The sequence below is a fragment of the Alnus glutinosa genome, chromosome 1 (genome assembly GCF_958979055.1).
Source record: "Alnus glutinosa chromosome 1, dhAlnGlut1.1, whole genome shotgun sequence".
NCBI lineage: Eukaryota > Viridiplantae > Streptophyta > Magnoliopsida > Fagales > Betulaceae > Alnus > Alnus glutinosa.
In genome coordinates, this window is record NC_084886.1 from 22690455 (window position 1) to 22712379 (window position 21925).

Here is a 21925-nt window from a genome sequence, read left to right on the forward strand (position 1 = left end):
TATAATTGAGGCACGTGTGTGGATGAGACTATTATTTTGGCCTAAAAGATATTGACAGAAATTCACAGAGGATTAAGTTCGGTACTGTAGCTTGAGATGGAAGCGCAACCCCTGAAGGACGTTGAGAAGGCGGAAATCTATCTCTAGGTCATGCTAAGTGCACTTTGATTAATTAGCTGACGGGCCAGGCCTACGGCCACAGTTACTTGCCATGGTCACAGCAAAGACTGCGCAACCCTAAGTACATAGGGCGTAATAGTGTACATGAGCCCTAAATATGATAAGTTTTATTTATCAATTAGTAATTCTATGCTTTACGCAAAATGCCGAACTTAATATTTTGTATTATGGAAATTTTATATCTCAAGTGTGTTTAATAATCGTTTTGAAGAAAATAAATTTAACTCAACCGTTTTATGGTTAAGGGTTACCTTACTGAGCATTTCTCGCTCACCCTTATTTTGTTTTGTTTTGTTTTCAGGTTTTGAGCAGAGTGACCTAGGCGGCCGGAATGGGATCTAGGCTAGCATTAGGATATTGCATTTCATTTATCTTACCAAGTGCACCGGCATAATAAATTTAGTATTAATTTGGATTTTCATTTATTGTATCGAACATAATTATTCTTTTCAAATTACTCGTTTCCGCATTTATTAAAAGCTTTGAGTTTAAAATTATTTTTCTAGTAATTTATTTAATTCAGCATATTAGCTAGGTTATCTGACAGACCTTATGAATCTTTACGGCTTTGTGTAAGAAAATGGATGAACCTAACCCTAGCGGTTTGGGGGCATTACACCCCTCTATTTCTTTTTCTTTTTTTGGTGCAATGTTTTATTTTGGATAATGTCTACTTTTGGTGCAATATAATGACAATATATCTAGGTAAATGTTTATTTTGTACAATGTATCTTTTTTTGCAGCAGTAGTAATTATGTGTTTGGAGGTAGGGTTGCATGGTAAATGTATGATTTTTTGGACAATGAACATATTTTTGGTGCAATGTAATTATGTATTTGGACATGCTTGAATGGTAAATGCAGGATTTTTCGGATAATGAATATATTTTTGGTGCAATGTAATAATGTGTTTGGACATGCTTGAATGGTAAATGCAGGATTTTTTGGACAATGAATATATTTTTGGTGCAATGTAATTATGTGTTTGGACATGCTTGAATGGTAAATGCAGGATTTTTTGGACAATGAATATATTTTTGGTGCAATGTAATTATGTGTTTGGACATGCTTGAATGGTAAATGCAGGATTTTTTGGACAATGAATATATTTTTGGTGCAATGTAATTATGTGTTTGGACATGCTTGAATGGTAAATGCAGGATTTTTTAGATTTCTTTTTTTCATTTCTATCTGTTTTGCTTTTAATTCTTAAGTTTATCATTTTCCCTGTTTGATGTCAGAAACTCAAATCTTTTCCCTTATATATGATCAAAATATCATGGCAATGCCCAATGGGCATGACACTATTGTATCATCAACATAGGGTTGCTGGCTTTGGACAAGGCTATATGAATCGGTCTATATATCATCAATAAATAGTTATGTTAATGATAGCCAGCCATCACTTTCCACTTTTCTTTTTGCTTTTTCTGGTTAAGTTAATGCTAGCTAGCCCCACGTATACGAAAGTATGATAAGTTGATAACAAATCATAGCTAATAAACGTTGTCATTTGCTAAATGATGTGTAAAAGAGTCAAAAGTGAAGCCCATATGGACACAAATCACATACATCCCTTCATGTTTAGGTTACAAACTTGTGTACAAAAGATCAACCCTAAACACATAAAAAAAATGGCTTACATTACATCAACTACCAAATCACATACATCCCTTCATGTTTAGGTTACAAACTTGTGTCCAAAAGATCAACCCTAAACACGTACAAAAAATGGCCTACATTACATTAAAAAGGCCTTCATTATAAAACAAAAGACCATTGTCGTCAAGGTAACAACATACGATCACGTCCAACTTCAAACACACCCTTTGAATCACCATTTGAAGTTGATCTAGCCATAAAAGGCTACACCATGAACAATATCCATGTACATAGAATTATTGTCATATAATTCTTCTTCATTGCTTGGTAATTAATCTACTCAATCTTGATTTCTTTACGAAGGGCGGCATTTTCAATCTCCATCTTCACCTCCGCCTTTGCAACTTCAGTTTCAACCATTAAACGACAACGTTCGACTTTTTGAATCAAACTTACATACCATTCCCGCAAATAGCCTAGTACCCTCTCTCCATATGTATATATATATATATATATATATATATATATATATATATATATATATATATATATATATATATATATATATATATATATATATATATATATATATATATATATAGCATCATAGATAATGATAGTGATAAATTGCAGTAAATAAAATAAGAACATTCCCTAAACCCTAAAAACAAACCACCACACCAAATGTACCTATAAATTAGAACAAAACTGCATTTAAAATGTTAGGACCATTTTAATAAACTACATTTTAAAAGCATACCACTACTAAGAAACTACATTTTAAAACCATGCATCATCTCTATTCTTATACTGACAAGTACTCAAAAGGCACTAAAAATGTTAGGACCATTTTCTATCACCAGGCATTGAGGAACAAACCATGACAGTGCATTAACAATTTGCAATTTCATGCAAAAACTCATACCTGCATTAACAAATCAGTGAGGAACAGTGCATTAACAACTCAATATTTCTCAAAAATCTTGATCAACATGTGACTTTTAAAGCAAAAACTCAAGAAAGAATTGCTTTACATTGTTCCAAAATTAAGCAAACCCATAAATGTGAATTAATTTTCCGAATCCAAAAGCCATGAACACTGCCCACTTTAACGGGCACAACCTAAACCCTAATTTTCAAAATAATTGGAAATCTGCAACATACCTGTGATACAAATTTACAGTTAATGAGAGTTTTTGACTTATAACTTGTAATTCTCGCATTTTTCGAAACCTCCTACCGAACTTTCTTTCGGTGTAGGAGGTTAACACACAAGTCGGACGCTCGCAATAACAAAGTGGCTTCATTGTAGATGTTGCCCCACTCCTTGAAGAGTCCGACTCTTAAGAAGCAGTCCTCGATGGTTGCATTATCGGCAAGAAGATGTGTTCGAAACCTAATTTCTGCAAGCCTATGGTGTGTTTCAGTGTGGGAGAAGACAAAAAATGAGATAAAAGGTCCCATAATGGTTGTTGAGTGGGCTTGATGGGGTCGGGGGTAATCTGTGGATGAAAAATGACGGGCATGTGGATAGAAGGTCCACAGTGGAACACGTGTACAACATCAGGAGGGTCATCTACCAAAAATTAAATATTGAGCATCAGATTGCCAATTGGTGGATTCATCAGGGGGGGAAGTGTAATTTCCCTTTTTTAAAAAGAAAATTGTAAAAATTTTCAAAAAGGGTATTTTTGTAAATTTCATTAAATTCGGACTAATACCTAAATCATAGCATTTTTTTTTTCTTTTCTTTTAAAAAAATAGAGGTATTTTAAAAATTTTGACAAGATTTAACGAAAAATTTTAACGAATGATAGAAATTGATAGAAATTGAATATATATATATATATATATATATATATATATATACTATAAATTTACACTTTTTAAAGTTTGAATGTATTTTTTTAAAAGTGATAAAAAAAAATAAATAAATAAATTAAGGGTTATAAGTGATTCAGTGAAGTCCTCACTTACTTTTAGACGGCTTTGTAGGATTTGGGCTCAGAGATAAAAGGACGGCCCAGGGTTGCATCTGACGTCGTCCAGAAAACGACGGCCCAGGGTTGCATTTGACGTCGTCGGCTTATTAAGCAGCTAGCAAAAGTCAAACACAAGTACTAACAGACAGTGCGCTGCATTACCAAAGAAAACAAACTTAGACCATGGCCACGGCAACAACCAACGACGAAGAATACGACAGAGCCAAAGCGGTGAAGCACTTCGACGATTCCAAGATCGGCGTCAAAGGCCTCGTCGACTCCGGCATCACCACCATCCCTCGCTTCTTCGTTCACCCACCCGAGACCTTATCCGACCTCAAACCCGGCTCTGCACTCGGATCTGAACCCGATTTCATCCCAGCCATCGACCTCGCCGGGGTCGAGCCGGATCATCGCCGCGCTGTTATCGTTGAGCAGATCAGGCGTGCGTCCTCCACCGTCGGATTCTTCCAGATTGTCAACCACGGTGTCCCGTTGGGAGTTCTGGACCGTACTATCCTCCATCAAGGGCTTCTACGAGCAGCCGACGGATATAAAGGCACAGCTCTATCGTAGAGAAATGGTAACCGGCGTTTCCTACTTTTCCAACTTGGACTTGTATCATTCCAATGCCGCTAGTTGGAGGTACCTCATATTTTGCATATATATATATATATATATATATATATATATATATATATATATATATATATATATATATATATATTCTACGTTTTTATATGTATATTTTGAAAGAAATTTTGAAATGTTGGAATGTTTTCCCTTGATTCAATCAACTGAAGTTTACATCATTATATACATGTTTGCATAAAAGCATAATAAGAAATAAATTGAATTACATAATGAAGACACAGATCTTTCTATCTTGGTCTAATTCCATCAGTGAGTATATTTGGAGAGTAACGCATGCTGTCATTGCCCTAATAGTGGTGAGGAGGATCTTGTAGATTTGTCTTGAGTGCCAAGGGTCTGCATGTTTCCATAAGCTGCAGGATATTGCCATATTCTGTCGACTAGGTTCTTTCCATAGGTTGCTTGATGCTTGTCTTGGAGAGCACTCATTCCAGAGTGATTTGCGGATGGTATTGCAGACTTGGTGGCTGCAATGCCTGATTTGGTGGCCTCAGTATCTCCTGATTTGGTGACTGTATCCTTTCCAGAATTGATGCTAATCACTCCTGATTTGATGGTTGCAATATTGGCAAGGTGTTGAGATGGCAAGTCGGCTGAGGCTGCATGTGCGGAAACTGCATCATCAGTATGCTTAACATATTTTCTGCCAAGTTTTCAACTTCATATTTTGTTCGACTCAAGGATGGGTCTCCATCGGATTGGAGACTCACAACCGCCATGGAAGGAGGCCTCACTGTAGGTCTTACGATCTAAAGATTATTTTAATTTAAAGATATATATATATATATATATTAGTGTAAGTGCTTTGATTGTAATAGGGACACCCTCCAAGTAAGACTGGGTCCGAAGGTGGTGGATGAGGATCAAATCCCTGAGATATTCAAAGAGGAGTTGATTGAGTGGGACCGAGAGATCAAACAGCTGGGAGAGCTGTTGGTGGGGCTGCTTTGTGAGGGGCTGGGAGTGGAGGCAAAGAGGTTGAAGGAGATGACATGTTTGGAAGGGAGAGTGATGGTGGGCCACTACTACCCGCACTGCCCGCAGCCTGATCTGACGGTTGGGCTTGCGTATCACACAGATCCAGGGGTGCTGACCGTGGTGCAGCAAGACCATATTGGTGGGTTGCAGGTTAAGTATGGTGGGGGTTATGTGGATGTTAAACCTATCCCTGGAGCTCTTGTTGTTAACATTGGGGATTTGCTTCAGGTATAAATATATGTACTCTATTTAATTTGTGAGTGCTCTCAAAATTATTGTGATAAAACGCATCTGAAATTTGATATGTTCAGATCATATCCATCGAAGAATACAAAAGTGCAGAGCACCGAGTGTTGGCGAACCCCAAGAATGAAGCACGTGTCTCGATGGCGCTTTTCTTCAACCCAGGCAATAGAGAGGACCTGTATGGGCCGCTGCCTGAGCTAACATCACCGGAGAAACCTGCAATTTACCGGCAGTTCACGTTAACAGATTTCATGAACAGTTTTTTCGGAAAGGAGTTGGACGGCAAATCTTTGATAAATTACTATAAGCTCTGAAACAGTACTGGTGAGAAATGTTATGAACATTGATTAACAATTGTAATGTATATAGTTAATAAAAGAAACAGTGTGAGTTGTGAGACTATTATCCTTAACCCTAGTTTCACATATTGATTGAATGAAGTCTAATAGATCAACTTCACTTATATATAATTAAGGTGAGAGTATAAGCTTCCTTATGTGTAAAGGTGTAATTCCGAACCGGTTATAACTGGTCTGAAAATCGGTTCCGGGCACTAACCGGTTCCTGGTAACCAGAAAATCGAAAAACTAGTTTGGTATCCGGTTATTTTTAACAGGGTAACTGGCTACACGGAGTTGGAGCCTTTACCCTAATAGACAGTACTAAGCCCCCTCTTTCCTCTTATGCCGTTTCTTTGATTCTTTCTTTTTAGTTTTCTACTTTTCTCGCTTCTCATTGTCGAAGGGGTGTTTGGGTTGTGAAATTCCGATCTCAACAAAAAATAGAAGCTTTTGTTGTTGTACTATTGTGACAGAACTCGAAGCTATTCGCATCTAGTCTCTCCAAAACATAATGCCCAAGCATCTCACTCGTCTTTGATCTGGTGATTTTTGAAGCAGACAGAACAAAAGAAGTAGACAATTAGGTTAGATTTGGTTCATTTTTTTGTAGATATGGTTATTTTTTTGTAAATATTTTGTTTTGGTACTTGAGTGTGGTTCATTATTTCAGATGTTTGTTTATGACCGAAATTTCATCTATGTTTACTCCTATGTAATTCTGAATTCTCACTGTGGCTTTTGGGACCATATGGGTCTCAATTTTTTAATTTTTTTTTTCTTCCTGTTTTAACCGTTTTTGTAAGGGATATGAATCATGTTACCAAACGTTGCTTCAACTTCAAAATTGGATTTGATCTTGTCTCTGTTTCTTTTTTGCGAGGTAGTCCATTAATCATAAACTTGTTCTTTTCTCTCCTGTATGAAATGGCATTTCTCCTATAGTTGTGCTGAAACTGTTAAATTAAGGCATTCTGACTGTTTCTAGTGTTCTTTAAAGCATTGTTGGATATTAGGTGCAAGGAAATTCTTATTGAACTATGAAATTCACTACCTAGTCTGAATAACCGGTTTCACCCTAATAACTGGGGTCCCCAGTTAACCGAGGTACCCGGTTCTGGAGCAAGTTATAGAAATTCAATAACCGAGGACCCCAGAACCGGTTCCACACCCCTACTCGTGTCCACAAAAATTGGCACATCTATATTTTGGGCCAAAAATTAAACAATTGACTATGCTAGTCCACTCAATAGGAATAAATCCAACAATCGATCACTTGGACAGTATAAGTCATTTAGCCACAAAACAAATGCAAATAAGCATTAAAAAAAAATGTATTTGCAAGTAACAAGTTAATAATATACCGATAGATTTCATGACATATAAACAAGTAAATACAATCACGTGATCCATGCAAATGGAATGCGAGTGTAAGATACAAAGTGATTACTATATATTAACATGAAGCCCATTGAGACAAATTCACAATGTCTCATCGAAACTCACACAATGTTTCGTATCACAACACCAATGCCATGGTCAACACAAATGCGTGCAAAAAAATAGATAGTGACACAAAATACTCACCATATATGCAAAGGCACATTTTTATTTATTTATTATAGCACGTTGCCTTGAAATTGACATTTGTCCATAAACAAATATTTCAGAATCATAATTATTAGGAATAATGTATACAAAAGAATACATGTATACAAAATAAGTAAATATTAATATTTGTTTGCTTTAATATAATATATGTACCCCTTTCTTTTTATTTTCTCAATGTGGGACACAACCTTCACATAGGTATTCACAACAAATCTCCCCTCACGTGTGAGTTTCTTCCACATTAACCAAATTCTCCCTCGATACCACTTGTTGGGAAGCTTGATACCATAGTGAGCCCAATATAGCATCTTGAAACACCATACAACCAAAAAGCTTAAGCTCATGAGTTTACGTCCAACTATTCCATATTAACCGCTCACAATTCTTACATCTTTCTAATGTGGGACACAAATGTCACAAGTGCACTGACAACCAGTTTCCCCTTCACTTATGAGTCTCTTTCACATTGACCAAACTCCTCCTCGTGTGTGAGTTCTTATACAAATCAAAGAGTATCACGCACACAAGAGTTACACCAATTGTATGTTATCAAGTGAAGGGACAGAACCAAAAATTTATGAGAATATATATAATTTACTTCTCTCATAAGATGATACAATAAATTTATCAATCCCAAAATAAATTAAAGCACTAGTGAAGAAATATAACTTTCGAGCTTTGGCAACAAGCAATGGACTCCAACACAGTGCTGAGAGCCATGAAGCAAGAATTCCTGACTCGAAGAAGTTGAAGTGCATTTGCTTGTTTTACTTACAAATCCAAATAAGAAATTACAAATATCTTAAAGAGACATTGAGAGATAGTCTTGGCAGTCATGTGGAATCCTCACAGTACAATATAGCTTAGTCTTGAACAAAGCACTAGTGTCATATATTATTGAGGTACATGTATTTTAACTAAAAGGCTTGGAGCATATATATACAAGACCAAGTTTATCGTATCCAAACATGCTTCAAAAGAGTAACAACCACTAGAATATAACAAAATAAAATGGTCAAATTTGTTTTTTCCCCATGTAACGTTGCCCCCATCCATTTTTTTTTACATATTCCAAATTTACCCTTTGTCTTCTACACACTAAAAGCCAAATAACAATGAAACAAAGAATAGAACCCAACAAATAAGATAACACCACCAACGGAGGTAAGCGAATCTATCAAGGCCCACTCACCGTCAACAGAAGCAGTGGCTCCACCACCAAAGGACGTTGTTTCACGACCGCCATCTAGCCACAGGACGCTAGGCATCACGTATTGCGTCAATCCAGATCACAAGATGCAACCCACGCTTTTGCTGCGCCCACCACCATCGCAGGATGGCAGCAATGATGGTTATCGCCCACAAAAAATGGCGATGCAAGGTGGCAGTGACGGCATGAGATTCAAATCTACTGCTGCCTCCACTCAATCCAAATCTTGTTTGTTCAAAATAAAAAAATTTCATAGAGAATAAAAAATAACACAGTTTGAAAAACGATTTATTACAGTCATGAAGAAAAAGAAACGGAGGCCCTGATACCATTTGTTAGAATATTTTCAATAATAGATATGTTCTTTCTTCATAGCATGTATCGATCAAGTATTAGAATGGCATACCTTCATTGTTCTTAGGACAAGCTTTCAATATCTACTTGATGAATCTCTTATAAATGCCTTAAAATTACAGAAGAAAACAGTGTTCTGTGTGTGTTGATAGACTATTACCCTCATCCATAATTTCACATATTGACTGAATAAAGTCTAATAGGCCAACTTCACATATATATAGGATGAGAGTAAAAACTTTCTCATGTGTCTACAAAAATTGGTCTATCTCATTATGGGCCTAAAACTAAACAAATGACTATGCTAGTCCACTCAATAGGAATAAATCCAACAACCTTTTGCTAATATATAGCAATTTTATCTTCTCTGTATTTTAAAGCAACTCGCTCTTAACCTCGTAGCGTGGAAATGTCCAAATCATTTTCTCTCTGATCGTCCATTAGTTTTTAGATATCTGCATCTTTTAGATGGTGAACTTTAATATGAGTAACCTCTGGAACCACTTTTGTGATGTACTTGCATTCTACTTGCTGTTGTAGACCTGAGTGAATAATTATACTAGCAGATTTTATGGACACTCGATGCATGTAACTTTGTGGTAATGGTAATGATGCTACATTAAGGGCTTAAGACTCTGCCGTATTCTCTGCTGGTAATTCTAGATTACATGAAATTTTAAGGAATTTTTGACCTGTGTGCTCGGTAACAAAGAGAACTTGTACCAAAGGAAGGGTTACGAGGCTTTCTACGAACCTAAGTGTCAGTCGTCGACTCACCATTGTATTGGGACTACTTGTTTTGTGAATAAATGGATATAGGAGTCGAGTATGAAGATGATTCAGATAGCATGAGTAATATTGATTACGACGCTCTTAATGATCTATCTGATTACTTTCCACAATTTCTAGAGAACACAGACTTGGAATATGTGGACAAAGAAGCCCTTGGACAAGTTTTGCAGATGGACGGAGGCAATGCGGTTATACTATAAGAGCCGAAAAATGGATGGGACAAGATTATTCAAGAGTTGACTAAGCACAGACCTTATGATGACGATGTATTGTTATTATCTCTCTTTTTATGGATTTTGAGATTTGAAATTTTGATGACGAAAATTTGATACGAGGAAAGAATGCAACACTCCAGTTCAAAATTATTGATTAAAATGTGAAATCGAGTATAATGTTATTAGACTTGATGGAAATGCGTGGTAACTAAAGAAAGATGATTTAGATAATAATGAACCCCTTAAAAAAAAAAAAAAAAAAAAAAAAAAGGAACTATGCTCGAACGCATGGCTCAAGCAAAACTTGAGCAAATATACAAATTTAAGGAGCCGAGTCCAAATACACCAAACTTAGCTAAGCTCGATTACATCCCTAACAAGGTTGAAAACACTCCTTTCTCATCAATTTTGGTGTAGGAATTGGGTCTTTGAAAATGAATCTGGATAATAGGGAGTTGGTTTTGGAAAAAGAGTATAACTTCTGTTCGGTCGTGGTAGAAAGGAAGGGTTTTTGCCAACCACTAAGAAATCGACACGTCAGCTAAAACTCAAAAAATGAAATCCTGTTGCCCAAGAAAATCACGATCCAGCTTGAAGAAAAACTCCCCCAATGCCCCAACCGGAAGAGCACCATCACCGCCCCAAATTCGCAGCCCTAGGTCGGAAAGCCGTCGCCACCGGGCCGCGCGGCCACTCCACAGAGGCCGGGAGTGGCCGTGCGGCCACCCCCGGCCACTGGGCCGCCAAGCGGCTACCCTTAGTCCATGGGGCGGTCGCGCGGCCACCCCTTGCCACTGGGGGGTGGCCGCATGACTACCCTCAGTCCATGGGACGGTCGTGTGGCCACCCCCGGCCACTAGAAGGTGGCCGCGCGGCTACTCCTGGTCCATGGGGCGGTCGCGCCGCCACCCCGAGGTTTGGGGTTGGCCTTCGGGCCAACCCTTTTTTTTTTTTGATAAGTAAAATATATTGAAAAGGCGCAAAGGGGCGCAACCCAAAGTACACAAGATATATACAAGGAACCCCTAATGTAAAGAACATAGAGAACATCTATCTAAGAAATCAAAATAGGAACATTCATGCATTAACTTAATTCTACTCCGACTTTGACTTCGCCGGCCGGCCCATTGGTGGCGACTGCGGTTGTGGTGGCAGTAGTGGCGGGTTGGGCTGGGGATGGGGTTTCAGCGGGCTGCAGTCCTAGTTGCTTGAGTTTTTTGTTCTTTTTTTTTTCATGAATTTGGTATGATTGAGTGTTTTCACCTTATTGTGTTTTGGTGTGCTAAACTGACGTGTCAAGTGTTTATTGGTGGGCAAAAAAACTTTTATTTTCTGCCATGACCTTATTGAAGGGGTTCTCTTGAAAAAAAAAAAAAAAAAAAAAAAAAACACATGATTGAACTACTTGGATCAATGCCACCCAAACTAGAGTTGGCAATTCGGGTTCACGGGTCGGGTTCGGGTTAACCCGACTGACCCGATTATATAAACTTGTCAACTCGAACACGACCCGACAAACCCGACAAAAAAACGTGTCACCCGTTTACCCGACACGACCCGACCCGACACGGCATCAATTTCACTGTTTTCACATGTTTCAACCTTCAATTTTTTTTTTTTTTAATCGGGTTATAATCGTGTTGGCGGGTCAACCCAGGTAATCGGGTTATAATCGTGTTGGTGGGTAATCGTGTTATCGGGTCAGCCCCGTGCAATCGGGTCATAATCGGGTTGGCGGGTCAACCCGCGGGTTGACCCGCCAAACACGATTATAATCGGGTCATAATCGGGTCAACCCGATTATGACCCGAACCCGATTATAACAAACCCAAACCCGATTTTTTCGTGTCGTGTTCGTGTCGGGTTCGCGGGTCGTGTCAAAAATTGCCAACCCTAACCCAAACATCAATTCAAAAATAAAAATGAGTTGGAATCCTGTGCTTCCAAACAAACAAGCCTATAAATATTATTTGCTTTCTGATTCAAGACAAATTGACCTATCTACCCTACAAGATTGAAATAATCAAACAACACGTACGTCGTTCTCTAAAAGCAAACGGGCAGTCTCACAGTAAAGAATATTTCTTACAGACAAAGTGACTTTTGTTGTTTGGTTTTTTTTTTTTTGCGTACGGCCGGCTTTAGCACTCAAACACCACAAATATCCACAGCCACTGATCTCTCCGTTTCTCACCTCCTCACAAATACAATAATGGAATCAACAGGCCCCTACGCCGTCAACCTTCTCCTCCGCCTCCTCATCCTCTTCCTCTTCTCCTTCCACCGCATCCCAGCTTCATCGTCACCCACTTCGACCCCTCCATTTCCAAAGGAAGCTCTCCCCACCAGATCAGGCTACCTCCCCGTCAACCCCACCACCGGTTCCGCCATTTTCTATGCTTTCTACGAAGCCCAGAAACCCATTTCACCGCTCTCCCAAACCCCTCTTCTTATTTGGCTCCAGGGCGGCCCTGGCTGCTCCTCCATGATCGGCAACTTCTACGAGCTCGGCCCCTGGCGCGTCAACTTTCACAAGGCCAAGTCCGACCCACTTGCTCTTGAACCCAATCCAGGCTCTTGGAACCGCATATTCGGCCTTCTTTTCCTCGATAATCCGATTGGAACCGGGTTTAGTATTTCCTCCACACCCGAAGAAATCCCCAGAGACCAATCTTCTGTCGCCAAGCATCTTTTCGCTGCGATCGCTTCGTTTATTGAATCGGACCAGTCGCTTAAGTCTCGTCCGATATATATTACTGGCGAGAGCTATGCGGGGAAGTATGTTCCAGCAATTGGTTACTATATTATCAGGAAGAATGCCGAGTTGCCGGCGTCTGAGCGGGTGAACTTAGCAGGCGTTGCTATTGGAAACGGGTTGACCGACCCGGTGATCCAGGTGGGTACTCATGCTGTGAATGCTTACTTTTCCGGTCTGATCAATAAGAGGCAGAAGAGTGAGCTGGAGAAGGCGCAATGGGAGGCGGTTGGGCTGACAAAATCAAGGAATTGGACAGAGGCGACAGATGCTCGAACCAGAGTCTTGCGTTTGCTTGGAAACATGACAGGATTGGCAACATTGAATGATTTTAGTCGAAAAGTTCCTTACAATGATGAACTGGTGACGGAGTTCTTACAAAACGATGAGGCGAAGAGGGCGCTAGGGGTGAACGAATCGATGGTTTTTGAGCTGTGCAGCGACGTGGTTGGGGACGCACTGCAGGAGGATGTGATGAAGAGCGTGAAATACATGGTGGAGTTCTTGGTGAAACAGAGCAAGGTAATGTTGTATCAAGGGCATTTTGATTTGAGGGATGGAGTGGTATCAACGGAGGCTTGGGTGAAGACGATGAAATGGGAGGGAATCGAGGAGTTCTTAATGACGGAGAGGAAGGTTTGGAAGGTGAATGGAGAGCTTGCTGGGTATGTGCAGCAGTGGGGGAATCTGAGTAATGTTGTGGTTTTAGGGGCAGGGCATCTTGTGCCTACTGATCGGGCGTTGAATTCTCAGGCGATGATAGAAGACTGGGTGTTGGAGAGGGGGTTGTTTGGCTTTGGGTATCATCAACATCAAGGGGAGGGAGAGAATTTGTCATCAAACTTGAGGCCTCCAATGTACTAGAAGTTTTCTTCAGCTTGGGGAGTATGAAGAATGAAGATGGGGGATGTAAGAACATTGATATTTTTATATCATGGAATAAATTCTCTACATTCTCACATATTTATAATTGCTTACATTACCAATTTTTGAAATTTGACTGACCAAGAGGATTTTCGGAAAATTTTACTTATTCCAAATTATTTCAGCCATTTTTTTTGTAGTCATAATTTCGAATTTTTAATTTTTGCAATGTTTTTAGAATTTACTCCTTTCAATTTTACCCATTTTTATTAAAATGGTCAAAATACTTCCATTTTTTGAAATTCTGTGGGTCACCATATTTTTTGCCCTTTTTTTTAATTAAAAAAAAAAGCAATAAAATTAAAAGAGAAAAATCATTGACATTGCGAAGATTAAAAGTCCGATTGCAAAAACGATGGTAAAATTATACAAAATTTACAAGTCTATAAAATTATTTTAAAAGAAATATTTTCGTTGTGAATACAAAAGTTTCATAGTTTGTTGTAGGCATGTACAAAAAAATTATAAAAAAAAAAAAAAAAAAAAAAAAAAAAAAAAAAAAAGAACTTAACATCTCCTTCAAATTATGCTCGACAGCGGACAACCATCTTTTATTGTATAAAAATCATTTATCATCATATGTGTAGTGAAATTCTTGTCAATTATCAATATAAACTTTCAAATGACATGCAAAGAACTCATTTTCTATTCTAATACGCAATTTAGATTTTACAAGTTTCATGACAGATAAAACTCATTTTGTAGCGACAATGGAAACAAAGAAAGATCAATACTAGACAAATCAACTTGTCAATCAAATGATAGATGTTTGACTTTTTGGAAATTGCAAATCCTTGCATAATTCACATGATTTAGATATAATTTGTGTTAGTATTTTGGCCTCATTCTGTGTTTAGACAAAATCACTTATATATGTAAAGATGCTGTAAACATGGATTCCACTATTCAAAGCGCTCTCAGAAGACTTAGCTCTGCGAAGATTTCGGTTCCCTGTCAGCCGTCTGGACGATCTAGCCATCCCGCCCGGACGCCCATCTGACCACTGTTCCATCCGTCTGGATGACGTGCCATACCGTCCGGACGCCAGTCAAACCAAGCATCATCCGTCCGAACGACGTGCACTTCCGTCCGGACCCTCCACTGTGTCGAGAAGTTTCTATCCAGCTTGCATCCGTCCAGACGTCTCAGCAGCCCGTCCGGACGCCTCTCGGTACTCGACCAGTCTCAGATTCTTTCCAAGTTCCGATAAAGGAAAGATCGATCAACCTTCCGGACAATGTGGTATCCCGTCCGGACACGCGTCTCCTTAAGGGAAGAATCGAAATTCAAATATCACCGTCCGGACATCAGTCAGCCTTGGTCTGGACGCGCGTGCAACTAATATGGAAATTGCCAATTCGATTTCAACCGTCCGGACGATTGTCTATCATGGTCCGAACGCGCGCATAGCAGATATGAAAATTGCGGGTTGAAGTTTAGCCGTCCGGACACTCATCCCCCATGGTCCGGACGCGCGAAGCCTTATAAGGAAATTACTTGCAGCGGACGTGCGACCGTTCGGACGATGTGTCATCCCGTCCGGACGCGGATCTTAAACAGGAAAGATTTCTCAACGAAATTTTCAGAAAATCCTGTCGCACAGTTTTCCGTCCAGATAGCCCATGTCCACCGTCCGAACAGCGCCCAGCTATATTTTGCCTGACACTCATTTGAGTCCCTAGCCTATAAATAGAGGCCCCTGGGCATTGAGAACTGCAATAATTCGGTATTGAATCCCACAACTGCTCAGAGACGTGATATTTCCTCTAAAGCCATTGCAAGTGTTTTGTTGATGTGCTACATCTGAAGTCTATCTTAGGGGTTGACCCTAAGGTAAATGATTCCATTGAAGACCCCATCAGGTAGGAGACCTGGTTGGGAAGTGTTCTTGTTGGGTTACACGTCAGAGAGCAAGGTACGACCACTGTATCGGGTATATGTGAGTGTTACTATCTTGTATCTAACTTTGTCTTCTGAATAGTGGAATCACTGGGTTTGGCTGCCCCGGAGTGGTTTTTCTCTTGATTGAGTTTCTACTTCGTCAATAAAAATCTCTGTATCATTTATTTTCCGCTGTGCTTAATTTTTGTTGACACTTTGTGCACACACTTGCCTTTTATTTAGAAGTCAATTTTCACTTTGAAATTCGTATGTTTTGTCACATCAAGCATATAATGCTAAAATTGACATCTCAAATTGGTTTTTTGTTGCTCAAATGAAATCTTAAGGATAAAACTTCTCAATTAAGTAACATATATAATCGATCTTAAATAATTTGTATGCATCTTTCTTTGAGTGGGCGCTTAGAATGAGGAGTTCCACGGCTCAGGGGTTTTAATGTTGTTGTACCGTGAGTATTTATGCTTTTGAAACTAGCTTAGCTTTCTATTTTGTGTTTTATATATAAGAAAATGATTTTTTTTTCTTTTTTTTCTTTTTTTCCTTCAATTACAGATATGCATATGTGATAGCCATGGAGAGCACATCGAAAGTGGATGACGAACAATGGCTTGCTTATAATTTGATCTTGTACTCTTTCATATGCAGATTAATATGTATTTTCAAAAAAGTTCATTTTAGATCCAAAAAATGCCCAGAGGTGAAAACAAGCTTTGTGGTGTTAATGTATTCAACTTCAACCTCCACATTGTTTCTCATGTTCACCATCAACTCCCCTTTGCTAGACTTTCTGGTGCTTTGTAATTTCTTTCTTCTCTAATCAAGCCGTATATTTCTTGCAATTTGCCTTTTTATCTTCATACATATGACAAAAATTACATTTTTCTTTGAATTCTTCTATCTTAGGCTCCAAAGAGACACATATGCCAGTTTGTTGAGAAAACTTTCTGAATTTCTTTACTTTATGTGTCTCGTTGCCACTATTGTCACCCTTATAAAATTTTCTCTTAAATTGTCCATTATCATTTGTCATCATAAAAACAGCATGAGACTTTCCCTTTTTCATCACCTCTTCTTCTTAAGTGACTATAGCAGTCATTTCACTCAAGCTCCATTCATCTCTCTGAGCATTGTAGGTGGTCTTAAGGCGTCAAATTGAGATGGTAAGACTCCTGCCACGCAAGAAAACTGTTGGCTAGCTCAACCTTCATTTGCCTCAGTTTGTTGAAAAAATAAGTGAGCTTCATAATATGCTCACAAACTCCACTAACACCATCATAAGTGGTAGTCGTAAGTAATTTCATGAAAGTTCCATTCTCTGCTTTGTTGAACTTAGTAAACTTATCCCTAACAGTAGCAAAAAAATCTTTAGCACTATCAGTACAAATAATACTCTGCCTAATAGACTTGTCAATGGTGTACTTCATGATCATAAGACAAGTCCTATTGGAATGCCCCCAACATTCATAGTAGGTCTTTTCTTTAGCGGAACTTTTCTCAGTAAGTGCAGCAGGTGCCTTAACCCTCAAAGCCAAATCAAGATTCATGATAGCTGATAGTGAAAGACTCATACCAATCTTCATAATTAGTCCCCATCAGTGTTTTGATGGCAGATAATGGGAGAGACAAACCTTGATTTTCCAAAACTAAGAACATCACAACAAGACTTTATTATACATGTAAAAAACAAAAAAACAAAAAAACAAAAAACAAAAAACATGCACTCATATAGTCATCATATTTTTCATGTTAGAGTCACATGCACAATAGACTCTTACGCAAATTGTTTATCTCAAAATTTTATAGTTCCACACACAATGAACTAATAGACATGATAAAGCAAAATAATTAAATACGACGGCTTAAGATGACTTAAGATGACACACTAGCAAGAGGATAAGGCTTAGTCATCAAGTGCAGAGTATTTAATAATTTATTTACCGTCCTAAGCATCCTATCAAAATAATGATTTACCGATAGGGCAAATCAGTTATCCGTATGGACCTTAGTAAAATTGCAGTTCACAAAATAATCACCCCAATTAATTTATTATGATTAGTCCCACAATAAGTGAGTACATAACCAATGAAACAGCTCAACGATTTATCATGATTAGTCTCACGATAGGTGGGTACATAATCAATCCAAACCATTGGTCATATACACAAGAGCATTATCTATATTGCACTAAAATTTCAATAAAAATAATAATATTAAAAACCCAATTATTTGTCATGATTAGTCTCATGATAGGCGGATACATAAGCAATCCAAATCATGGTTTGATGTACAATATCGCTTGATTGTAGTAGGGATTTAAGAGTTTTGCAAACAAAACAAACAAACAAATAAATATATAAAATTAGAAAAAACCAGAGTGTCCATAAAACAAGTATCTGTCATACTCATGCACGCATATTCCATAGGCCATAGCACAAAACGGTATTGTATTTTTAGTAAGTGTACGTACTTGACTTCAAGTCATAAAAATATTATCTCTTCCCTTTATTTATTTTTTTGAACAATCTACAGCCAGTATTTGACTTCAAGTCAAAAGAAAAATAAAATAAAATAAAAGATTTATCCAATATTGCAGCAATTATCCAAATTAACCCCAAGAAAAAAAAAATAGACATAGACAAAAAAAACATACAAAAAAAAAAAAAAAAGGGAACTTGTTTCGTAAGTATTCTTCCATCAAGCCCAAATTTCGAAAAAGGAAGAAAAACAAGTTAGTATTCTTCCATCAAGTCCAAATTTCCAAAAAGGAAGAAAAACAAGTTAGTATTCTTCCATCAAGCCCAAATTTCCAAAAGGGAAGAAGAATAAAACCTTCATCTAAACGTACACCCACAATAATAGAAGCGATTCATTTGAGAAACTCATCGCACAAGAGAATGAAAGTTTCGTGGAAGAGAACCCATATGCATTATATCGTCATTGACTCATAAAAAAAACAAACAAAATTGACAATGAAGAATATAGTTTAAAGGAAACGCAATTCACACAGCCACAAAAAAGAACAGATCGGCTCTGATACCAATCGATAAAAATAATTCATATTAATCTGTCTTACTTCACAGTATGTGAAGAAACAAAATATAAGCGTACCTTCATTGTTTGATGATGAGCTTACCATCTTTGATTTTTCAACCGTTGTCTTGTTTGTAGTGTGTATGGAGGAGTCTAGTCTCTCGACCCTAATTTTCAGATAACCTAATGAAGTCTAATGGGCTAACTCCATTCATTTTATATAAGATGAGAATACATGGCTTCTTCAAGTGCTTACATAATAGGTCTAGTCCATTATGAACCCAAAAAAAAAAAAAAAAAAAAAAAGAACTATGCTAATCCAACCAAAAAGAATAAATACAACATCTTAAATAATTTGTATGTATCTTTCTTTGAGTCTTAGAATGAGGAGTTCCATGGTTCGCGGGTGTTAACGTTGTTGTACCGTGAGTGTTTACGCTTTTGAAACTAGCTTAGCTTTCTATTTTCTGTTCTATATATAAGAAAATGGTTTTTTTTTTTTCCTTCACTTACAGATATGCATATGTGATAGCCATGGAGAGCACATCAAAGGTACTGGATGACGAACAGTGGCTTTGCTTATAATTGGATCTTGTACTCATTCCTCTCTCTCAGGGCCGGCTCTTCCACTAGGCGACTTAGGCGGTCACCTAAGGCCCCAGTGGAAAAAGGCCCCCAAAATTGGTATTACTCTATAGATATGAAAAAATAAAGACAGATTTGTTAAAAAAAAAAAAAAAGGCCCAATTATAGTGCACAACGATTTTGCTAAAGAAATGTGAAAAAAAAAATGCATTAACTCTAAATCCCATGGATAAGTCAACCGTAAGGCCTAGGAACACAAGATTTTGCCACAGAAAAATAAATACAGTGATAGGTTAAAGAACCCCACATAGAAAAACCAATAGTCAGAAACCTAGGAACACAAAAAGTTTGTAAAAAAAAAAAAAAAAGAGCAATCTCTCCATTTGAAACTTTATAACTCCAGCACAGAAAAATTAATAGAAGAAGCAAATAACACTTTTTTCTTTGTTTTGAAAAAAAAAAAAATACAAAACAATCTCTCTCAGCAAATTATCAAAATCACTCTCTAAAATGTGCTACAATTTCCTCCGGCAGCCAAGAAGTAGGAGCCTAGGAGGCACAGGACACTACTACAAGCTTGCCCGCTTGACCACCAGCCAACTCTAACCTCCGGCCTCTCTCTTACGCTCCATTCGTCAGTCTCTCGCACACAGTCGGCAATCTCTTCTCCACTCCACTCTGGCTCTAAAGAGTAAAGCCTTCCCTTTGTTTTCCTGTACAGAGATGGCTCTTTTTTTTGATACATTAAATGGGTATATACCGTATATCAAACGTCAGAGATTAGATGAAAAGTGAAACAGCCACACGGTCCACATCTTTGACTAGGGTTGACAATTTTTGACACGACCCGCGAACCTGACATGGGAAAATAGGGTTTGGGTTTATCATAATCGGGTTCGGGTCATAATCGGGTCAACCCGATTATGACCCGGTTAAAATCGTGTCTGGCGGGTCAACCCACGGGTTGACAATTATATTAAAAAAAAAAAAAAAAAAAAGTCTCCAAAACAGCAAAAGGGCAACCCTAGCCGCAGATGCCCGCATCTTTTCTTTTCCCTTCAGTGCCTTCACCTTCTTCAGGCGGCACGCGTGTTGCCTATTTGCTCCAAGCCTCCAAGAGACTATCCAGTATCCTCTGTCCAGACTCCTTCACGATTTATCTTGCGTCGGGGATCTGAGCGCGGGGATCTTGCAGTCTTGCTATTGGAGATCATTAGCGACAGGCACCCCATCGACGTGAACTACTGCCCACCCTCGGTGGTCGACTGGGCGGTGTCGTTGATCAAGCATGGCGAATTCGTCGAAATCTGCAACCGCCGGATCGGTTCTTGGATCCAACTGTCCAAGCCCAGTTGAACCTGCTCTACCTCATGTCCTCCGTCCTCGTGGCCTGTGGGATGAGGCGATGCCGGTGAGCAGTGAGCAGGCATTAACAGAGTTGCAAAACGTGTTCGTCGGGTTCATGTCGTGTAACCCGATTCGTTATTGGGTCGTGTTCGGGTTTGCAGTTATGACCCGATTAATAATCGGGTCGGGTTCGTGTTGAACCCAATTATGTAATAGGGTCAGCCGGATCGACACGAACCCGACCCGCTGACTCGAATTGCCAACCCTATCTTTGACAAAAGATGAAGGTGAAAAGGTGTGGCTGTTTCAAAGCCACATCTTTTCTTTGCTTTTTCTTTTTCATTTTCGGTCATTTTCCCATGCGAAAAAGTAACCTCTTTTTTTAAAAAAAATAAAAAAACAATAAGGGAAAGGAGTTACTTTACTTATAAAATAGTATTATTTTTTTTTTCAACAAAAACTTATATTAATAAACTAATATTAGGCATATGAAATTATGAAAGGATGCCAGTTTATTATTTTTGTCTGTATAAATTAGTTACTAATTATTTTAAAAAAAATGTCTTATGCATGTTAAAATTGTTACATGATTTTATTATAGAGGGAAGCGTTTTTGATAAATCAGGTTCTATTTTATTATTCTTTTATGTCACTTTTTTTATTTACAATATTTTGTAATTATAAATGTAAGCTAGAAATATGATTAGTTATGACTTATGAAAAGCTTTAAACATAGAAGAATAAAAAAAATATAATTGAATGAAAAAAAATTCTGCAGACAAATTTATTACTAGCAATAAAATGTTAAATCTTAAAAGCAAGAAAAATAATTATTAAATAAAAATATAATGTGTATATATATATATATATATATATAAGGCCCCATTTAAAATTGTCGCCTTAGGCCCCACAATATATTGAGCCGGTCCTGCTCTCTCTCCTGGAAAAAGCTTATCCAACCATTTTTAGAGTGATAGGAAAAGTTTCATCGGAACATAGCAAAATACCTTACCATTTGAAGGTGGCTATGTTCCAAGAATGGTTTTTTTTTTTTTTTAAAAAAAAAATTATTAAAGGTGTTTTTGTTATTGAAAGACATTGACAATTTTTGTCAGAGATTCCCGGGCTTCCTTTTTTCCTTTTTTTTTTTTAAATATATATATATATATATTTAGCTTTTATATATTTATATTTTAATATATTAATATTATTTTTTTATTA

General features: G+C 37.9%; 1 protein-coding gene and 1 pseudogene across 1 annotated transcript; both read left to right on the plus strand.

Moving 5' to 3' along the window:
• The first annotated feature begins 3886 nt into the window (after positions 1–3886).
• On the plus strand, positions 3887–6023 carry LOC133877226 (1-aminocyclopropane-1-carboxylate oxidase homolog 4-like; annotated as a pseudogene).
• A 6255-nt stretch (positions 6024–12278) lies between these two features.
• LOC133877233 (serine carboxypeptidase-like 50) lies at positions 12279–13877 on the plus strand. Its single transcript, XM_062315481.1, has one exon. The coding sequence runs from the start codon at positions 12374–12376 to the stop codon at positions 13778–13780; it is 1407 nt and encodes a 468-aa protein (XP_062171465.1). The 5' UTR covers positions 12279–12373; the 3' UTR covers positions 13781–13877.
• The last annotated feature ends 8048 nt before the right edge of the window (positions 13878–21925 follow it).